Source organism: Oppia nitens, unplaced genomic scaffold, assembly GCF_028296485.1.
Source record: "Oppia nitens isolate AA-2021 unplaced genomic scaffold, nextdenovo-longstitch-racon4-pilon3 scaffold25_pilon_pilon_pilon, whole genome shotgun sequence".
Taxonomy (NCBI): domain Eukaryota; kingdom Metazoa; phylum Arthropoda; class Arachnida; order Sarcoptiformes; family Oppiidae; genus Oppia; species Oppia nitens.
Genome location: NW_026533205.1, coordinates 1312501 through 1321506, shown reverse-complemented (window position 1 = coordinate 1321506; position 9006 = coordinate 1312501). Strand labels below are relative to the sequence as shown.

At 31.4% G+C, this 9006-nt stretch overlaps 2 protein-coding genes across 2 annotated transcripts in view; one reads left to right on the top strand and one right to left on the bottom strand.

Moving 5' to 3' along the window:
• Window positions 1-3093: 3093 nt before the first annotated feature.
• On the bottom strand, window positions 3094-7212 carry LOC128954183 (uncharacterized). Its single transcript, XM_054299755.1, has 4 exons — window positions 6743-7212; window positions 4947-6587; window positions 4796-4877; window positions 3094-3642 (listed from the first exon to the last, which is right to left on the bottom strand). The coding sequence occupies exons 1-4, from the start codon at window positions 7167-7169 to the stop codon at window positions 3132-3134; spliced, it is 2661 nt and encodes an 886-aa protein (XP_054155730.1). The 5' UTR covers window positions 7170-7212; the 3' UTR covers window positions 3094-3131.
• Window positions 7213-7754: 542 nt separating this feature from the next.
• Window positions 7755-9006, top strand: part of LOC128954184 (uncharacterized) — a 1561-nt gene continuing 309 nt past the window's right edge. The window contains exons 1-2 of the mRNA XM_054299756.1: window positions 7755-8293; window positions 8760-9006. The exon at window positions 8760-9006 is cut by the window's right edge and continues 309 nt beyond it. Coding sequence (XP_054155731.1) covers window positions 7900-8293; window positions 8760-9006 — 641 coding nt within the window. The 5' untranslated portion in view covers window positions 7755-7899. The remainder of the gene's footprint in view (window positions 8294-8759) is intronic.

The following is a 9006-nucleotide window of genomic DNA, read 5'->3' as shown; positions in this document are numbered from 1 at the left end:
ATTAGTTATTAGTTAGTTAACACTTGATTTATTTAATTATTTTATTTATTTATTATTATTATTATATATCATATATATTTAGTATATGATTTACGGCCCCATTATTATTATTACAGTATTATTGCGGTTACTATACGATAGTGTATTATAATAGTATAGTTAATAATTATTTAAAAAATTATTAAATAAATAAATAAATAAAAATTAATTATAAATAATAATAATAAGGTTGTCATAGATATATCATGATATTTAATAGTTATTATTACATATACATGTAGTTTATTATATGTATTACATTATTATTATTAAATTTAATTCACATATAATAATATCATATACTAGTAGTAGTAATAATATATGATTCATACATTATCTATGTATTAAATACCATGTGATTTAATTATATATATATTTATTTTATTTTAGTTTATTTAATGATGATGTGTAAATATAATACATGTAGAAAAATAAATAATAATAATAATAATAAAAATTTAGCAAGCTAGATAATACTGTAGTAGTAATAATAATAATTTTTTTTTTTTAAATTAGCAAGCTAGATAATAGTAATAATAATAATTAATAAAAAATATGTTTTTCATAGTACACATTGATAATAATTATTATTATGATATTATTTAATGATAATTATTATTAGTTAGTATACTTGTGTGTATATACTGTATATAATACTTAATGCAATTTATTTTCCGGTAATTTTATTATTATTATTATTATTATTAGTTATTAGTAGTAATTATTATTAGTTGTGTAAACACATATTGATATTAGTTTTTTGTTTGTTTGTTATTGAAATTGAAGTTTTCAAATACAATACAATAATTAATAATTAGAAAATTATTAATTTTCTAATAAACTTATATAAATTTTAACAATAGATTTATTTTATATATAAATACTAATAATAATAATAATAAATTAGTTGACCTAGACATTATAATTAGGTTTGAATTAATTGGGGAAAAATTGGTGAGGGGGTAGGGTGAGCGGGTGGCGGGGGGGGGGGGGTTTATTAGCTAGATGATCCTGCAAAAATTTTTTTTATGGTTATGATGATGATGACCTAAATTATATACTTATATATGTACTGTATATATATATATATATATATATATATATATATATATATACAATATATATTGTATAGACAGGTGCAAAAAATATCACTCATATTATATGAATCACTGAAAAAAATTATTATTATTATTATTAAAAGTCATTAAAGTATTTACCGGCAAAAAAAAGTTTTGTTTATTGTGTTGTTTTTTTAAATAAATTTATTTATTACCTATCAGTTTATATAGAAATTGATATTATTTTTTATAATAAATTTTGTTTTGTTTTGAAATATTGCTATCGATATATGAAATTTTATTATTATTACTATTATTATTAATATGATTATAAACTTAACTTTTTAAAAAGTTTGCATTACCTTTAAATATATTCTCTCTCTCTCTCTCTCTCTCTCTCTCTCTGTGTGTGTGTGTGTGTGTGTGTGTGTGTGTGTGTGTGTGTGTGTGTGTACTGTATTTATAAATAGGTTTATAAATTTCTAAATAAATATATTTATATACATGTGTGTGTATTTATAGAGTATATATATATATATATGTGTGTGTATGTATGAATGTGTGTGTGTGTGTGTATGTATGTATGTATGTATGTATGTATGTATGTATGTATGTATGTATGTATGTATGTATGTATGTATGTATGTATGTATGTATGTATGTATGTATGTATGTATGTATGTATGTATGTATGTATGTATGTATGTATGTATGTATGTATGTATGTATGTATGTATGTATGTATGTGTGTGTGTGTGTGTGTGTGTGTGTGTGTGTGTGTGTGTGTGTGTTATATAATATATATGTGTGTGTATAGTGTGAGATGAGATCCCAACAAAAAACACGCTGTCTTTTTAAATTTTTCAAAAATTAATTTGAAATTATTAATAAACTTACGGGACATTAATATATAAAAAACTAATAATTATTATTATTATTGCTAAATACCAATGTATTGATTTTGATATAAAGTATATATCAGTTTACAATAATATACCGTATGTGTTGTTTTTGGGGATACGAATTAAAGCACCGGTAGTCATCATCATCAATGGTGGTACCGGTGCCCCCCCTCTCTACCAGTATATTATATTTAATAAAATAAAAATTAATTAACTATTGATATTTAAATTTTAAATTTTAAATAATAATTTATTTCATATATTTTTTTATTTTAATTATAAATTTTGTTTTAGTAGTATTTTTTGTATTGTAGTAGTAATTCACAAATATTTTTACACACATATACAGTATATATTTATATAAACTTTTTTTTAATTTAAGATAAAATAAATTAAATATTTTCAAAATAACAAATGTATTGCAAATTTTTGTGTAGTAATTAAAATATTTATATTAAAAAAAATTATTATTATTATTTTTACCGGTAATACTATAATAATAATAATAATATTTCAATTTCGGTATTACCGTAATATACTGTATATATACTGTATATAATTAATAATTGATTTAATTGACTTTAAATAATATACAGTATAGAAATATATAACTTAAATAAAATATAATTTTCTATATATATAAATTTTAATTACTATATACTAGTATATATATATTGACAATAATTAAATTAAAAATTTTCATTTACTGGTAATTACAAAATTGTATTTAAAAAAAAAACATTTAATAATAATAATAATAATAAACAAGTGGTAGAATGAAATCTAATAATAAAAAATATAAATTATAAATCCGATATATACACTGTATATCGTAGTAAACATAAATTTTTTAATATATATATATATATATAAATTAATTGCCAATAATTACCAATCATATATAAATTTATATATTAATATATATATATTCTCTAAACAAAATTTAAAAAAAAAAACTTTAAATAAATTCATATTTTTAAAGATATATAACGAAACAATAATTATATATATATATATAAATGATATTTATATGTTCACAGAAACACAAACAAACAAAAAATAATTGATATTTGCGGTCAAATTGTATCAACAAATTAGTGGTAATAATAATAATAATATTATTATTATTTTTTTAAGTCCATTGCATGGCTTGTTGTTGTTGTTGTTGTTGTGGTGGCGATGATAATGGTAGACAATCGGTGGTAGCAATAGATGATGAGGAGGAGGAGGAGGTTAGTAGTGTAGGTAATGGTTGTGGTATACTAGTAGTAGTAGTAGACTGTGACCGACCAATGGCACCGACCATATCGGGAGTTGTACTCATAGATGCTATCATTAGCTGATGTTGTTGTTGGTGTTGTTGGTCATCCAGATTATGTCTAGACTTTTCCTTATGATTGCGCAACTTATCGGGCCGGGCAAACGATTTGTCGCAACCAATGTAATCGCATTTGTACGGCCGTTCACCAGTATGTATGTACTGATGACGTAGTAGATCGGCATTGGCCAGACTACGGTAGCCGCAACCGGGCCAGTCGCAGGCAAACGGTTTGACAATCGGATCCTTATTGTGGGCGACTTTCTTGTGATGGCTTAGTTTGTCCGGTCGCGAGTACTTACGGTCGCAGCCGTCGACATCGCATCTAAACAAACAAATCAAAAAAAACAAAAAAAACAATTGATTTTTAATAATTTTCATTATATATTATTATTATTATATGTATGTATAAAATATGTGATAATATTAATTGTTAAATAATTACCAAAAAAAGTTTCACTTAATAAATATAAAAATCTACTAATAATTTATTTTTAAAAAAAATCATTTACTAAATACTATTATATATATATATTTAAAAAAAAACTGTCAATACATTTATAAGGTAAGGGTGTCGTCGGACTATTTTTTAAAACAAAACAACAATAAAAAGGTACCGGGGTGGGGGTAGGGGTGTACAACACTATTAGATAGGGGGGTGGAATGGTAGTTATTATTATTGGTGTGTGTGTGTTTTGCGTACATTTTATGAACTTTAAACTTAGCAAACAAACAATTTTTCTCAATTTGTTTTTCCTCAAACAATATTTAACTTATTATTATTATTAATACAAAATATAATAATAATAATCAGTAAAATTTGTTTTTCTCGGCAAAAATAAATGTAATTTTCTCTCTCTCTCTCTCTCTCTCTCTCTCTCTATGAGTTGTTTTGTGTGTTTGTCTTTTTAGTTTACTTTTATAGTACAGTATATTTGCTTTTGTATTATAAAAATGCAATACAAATAGCAAATAGGATTTTATATATATATATATATATATATTATTTTGGAGATTACATCGAGTATTATATTATATTTTTTTTTAGACTATACTGTATATTAGGATCAATACCTGAATATATTTACCTGCAATTTAATTAATATGCATAATGAAAAAAAACTACAGGTACACTACAAATGTATATATATAATGTATATAAGTTATATATGTAAATATTTATCGCATACAAACAAAAAACACAACAACAACAACAAAAAAAAGATATTTATATTAAAATAAAACTCACAAAAAAATCACAGATAAATATCATATCGACTTTTTTTTGTTGTTGTTGTTGTTTAACACAAATACAATATTACGGGTAAAATATTAATAGTTTTTAAAAAAAAAAAAATGTGTGATAAGGTTTTTTTTGTCATATAATTACGGTATGTTTTTAAACTACTAAATGATAACTGATTACTGATAGGTAAAGTAAGGAAAGGTAGTATTAGTAGTAGTAGTACTGGACATACTGGTAGGGCTTTTCTCCAGTGTGTATCATACGATGACGGTTCAGGTCATTGTTAGCTATGGAACGGTAGCCACAGCCGGGCCCTAATTGAATCCAAAAAAAAAACTATTAAAAATCAATTTTTTTTTTAAATATTTAAAATACAGTCTTACAGTCGCACATATATGGCTTCTCCGATGGATCCTTATGTACATAACGGTGTCGATTGAGTTTATAGCCGTTTTTGAAACTTTTTCCGCATTCAGGACACGTATAGATCTTAGTCTCGCGTCCGGTCGCCGCCGCCGTTATGGTCGTCGACGAAGCCGTCGCCGCTGCTGCCAAAGATTGAGTCGCCGACGACAACTGTTGTTCCGATTTGACATTCATCAACATTCTGGACAATTGTCTGGCAGTTAGTTGGCCACTACCCGCGCCGCCACCGCCGATACCCGTTTTACTAGTGTTTTGTTGTTGATGATGATGATGATTATGGTTACCGATAATCGTTGCCGTCTGCAAATAGATCAACTCTTTTGTTTCATCGGCCGATTGTCTGTCCAAACTGTCGCACATGGCGTTCAATTGGTCGATCTCCGATCGTAACAGTTCGCCGCGTAATCGATTAGAATTTCTTTGGCCAACAAACTCTGTCTGCAATAGTTCCATCAGATTGTCCACTAGTAGACACCCGCCGCCGCCTCCGCCAGCGTATTGGTTGTCTTCATCATCAGCATTGTCATCATCATCATTGTCCAAATGTTTTTCAAAATCCGACAAATAGATCCAAGCAAAATCAAAATAATCGATTAGTTTGCTGGAAAATATATGCCGTACTTTATACATGATGACCATCATTAGCAATACTATTAACTTGAGATTGTAGGCCACTGCCACCAATCTATCATTGTTGTTGTTGTTGTTGGTGGTGGTGGTGGTGTCATTAAGCTCATCAGTATTACTATTATTATTTAAATTTAATGGTAGATCACTGTGCAATGATGGTGATGATGATGATGATGGTTGTCCTCCTCCTACACTACTAATACCATTGTTAGTCCTATTATGGGTAGTAATAGTAGTACTACCAGTATCTATAATTAAATTATTATGTGTCAAATCATCTATGATTTGTTGTTGTTGTCGATCACTACTACAGGTACTGTTGTTGGTATTGTTGTTGTGATTATCACTTGTTGTATCCATGGATTGAAAGCTATCATTATCATCATCATCATCGGTATTACTGGTTATGGCACTAGTAGTCTGTGTTATAGTAGGTTCACTGCAAGTGGAAAACATTTGTGATATAATATCTTGTGCTGTTGTTGTGGTGGTGGTGGTGGTAGCTGTTGGTGATGATGATGATGTCGATGATGGCAATTGTTGTAGTCTATTATAATGATGACAATGAAGATTGTTAGTACTACTATCACCGGTTGTAGTGGTAATGTCTTGGGTATCCATACTATCGGTAACAGTATTACCGCCACCGCCGCCGTTATCGATACCATCGTTACCATTATCTGTGGGTAACATCATCTGTGGTTCTCTCTTGACTTTACTATAACTAATACGATAGGATCTGATGTTTGTTGTTGTTGTCGGTGTTGTTGGTGTTGGGACACCAATTTGCTGCTGTTGTTGTTGTTGTGTCAGTTGTCGATTGGTGTTGTTTACATCACCTACTGATCCATCATCACCATCACCGGCCAAAATCGTAAAGTCCACGCAATTGTCTAAGAAGTTTCTATGATAATAGTTTTGTAGCCATTTTTGTACTTTCAGTAACTTGTCGTCGGTTTTGTTTATAGCTTTAAGTGAAGAGAGAGATAGAGAGGAATAAAACAAAAAGGATTAGACATTAATTGAAAGACATTTATCGGTAAATAAACAAAAATTAATGATTGAAGTAATGAATCAATTGATTTTGATGTCATCACTGATGAGCTGAGGAGGAAAGACATACCAAACTTGAGATTATATTTGAAACACTGATCAAAATGATGGATCAGATCGACAACAATGTCGATAATCGGCTGTCGATTTCGGGCATCGATGGCCTCAATCGGTTCGATAGGCGGGGCCGCCGGTGTCTGCAGCGGCGGTGGCTTTGTCTTTGTCAGGTTTCTGGTTGGCGGTCGTCCTTTTTGTCCGGTTCTGATCGGCGGCGGCGGCGGCGGCGGCGGCGGCGTCGCTGACGGTGGTGGCATAGCTCGCGAGGCCGCCGACCGGGCGGCGGCGGCGGAGCTACCGATTAGGTCCTGATTGACAAAATTCAATAACTTTAGCAACGCTTTGTGGTGTATGTCCTCGAAGACAAACATCGGCGGCGGCGGCCGAGGCGGTCGAGTTGCCGAAGTGTTGGCGGTTGCGCTTATGTTGTTGTTGTCCATAATCGGGTGGTCGACGGCGGATCCAATTGGTGACCAATAAATGTTTGGTCACATTATTATTATCATCGATAGTAAGTATATGTATATATAATAATAACCATTAGATTACAGTTTATAAATACAGTAATAATAATAATAATAATAATAATAATAATAATAATAACAATAATAATAACAATATTATTATTAATTAATATTAATCAAAAAAAAAATTAAATAATTTTTTTTTGGTACTTTTTTACATAATAGAATCAATAGGTAATTAACTAGTAATTCTGAATGTGATAAATAGTACTGAAAATACTGTTGTTTTTTTTTACTACTGTATTATATACAGTACTGTAAATTATTTTTATTAATTTATATATTAATTTAATATCTATCTTATCGGGTAATAAATAATGTTTCTAATATATTAATACCCCCCCAACCATTGGTTTTCTACTATTTATACCACCCCCTTATTGGGACGTTATTGATGACTAATGTAAAGTCTATGGTATTATCTAAATATAATTATATAATTTTTTTTTAATATTATATAAAACTGTATTTAAAAATAAATAAAAAAAAAATTTTGTTTTTGTAAACAAATCACGTCTTCATTAGTCGTGTTGTTGTTGTTGTTGTTGTGGATAATAATCACATGTTTTTTTTTGGTGATCACTGACCTTATCGGACACTAAATGGCCACTAAATTTCGGTAAAAGCCGAAGAGAGAGAGACAGCAATGAGCTCAAGAGGTAACGACGGCGATGATGGTGACCACAAGCGGTCGCCGCCGCCGCCGTCGGCAACAGGAGACGGATGGTTACCGAAAGAAGATCCCGATTTCTTTGATGATCTCGAACCAGACTATCGACAGCCAGTAGATCCGCCAAAAGTCAAAATACATTCACCGTTTTTGTCGCCCGACGATCCCTATCGGGTACGTCATAAACCGTCGGCGACGGCTGCAGCGGCAGCGGCTGCGGCTGCGGCTACTGCCGGACGACAACGACGACATATATTCGGTACAAATCCGACGCCCGTACAGCAACTGTTGGGACCACCTGTACCGCCGCTACCGTTGCCGCCAAATAGTTATCATCAGAAACCGAAATACTGGCAAACAAGAGGCACCGGTATGTCTAGTGATGTCTTTCCCCACCCATTCTCTCTCTCTATCTCTGTCTCTCTCTCTCTCTCTCTCTCTCTCTCTCTCTCTCTCTCTCTCTCTCTCTCTCTCTCTGTCTCTCTCTCTCTCTCTCTCTCTCTCTCTCTCTCTCTCTCTCTCTCTCTCTCTCTCTCTCTCTGTCTCTCTCTCTCTCTCTCTCTCTCTCTCTCTCTATCTCTCTAACTCTGTCTCTCTCTCGGTCTCTCTCTATCTCTGTCTCTCTCTATTTCTGTCTCTCTCTATCTCTCTCTCTCTCTCTATCTGTCTCTCTCTCTCTCTCTCTCTCTCTCTCTCTCTCTCTCTCTCTATTTGTCTGTCTCTCTGTCTCTCTCTCTCTCTCTCTCTCTCTCTCTCTCTCTGTTGACCCGATAATCGATGACCACTCTAACCACTTCTACCTACCTTACCGTCAATATATATATATTTTTCCATAGGTCACATGCAACAGACCAATCGTATTATTCTCGGTTTTATGGTCGCTGTCGGCCTGGTTAGCTACGCCCTGGACCGATGGTCAGGTATACCCGAACGTTTCAATTGGGGCCGTCGCGACACCCGTGCCGATGTTATCGAACGACGCGAAGATCTACAACTGCTGGCCGATCTGATGAGAAAAGGTGTATCACCTGATGATATGGAAGTGGCACCCGATCGCCGACACTATCGCAATCCCCGGCGCCA

Excerpts from the sequence above, each read along its gene's own strand:
- LOC128954183 (XM_054299755.1), bottom strand. The coding sequence starts at position 7,169 with ATGGACAACAACAACATAAGCGCAACCGCCAACACTTCGGCAACTCGA. Across the intron at positions 6,588-6,742 it reads CAAATATAATCTCAAGTTTG|CTATAAACAAAACCGACGAC; the intron begins GTATGTCTTTCC and ends CTTCACTTAAAG. Across the intron at positions 3,643-4,795 it reads ACTGGAGAAAAGCCCTACCA|ATGCGATGTCGACGGCTGCG; the intron begins GTATGTCCAGTA and ends TTGTTTGTTTAG.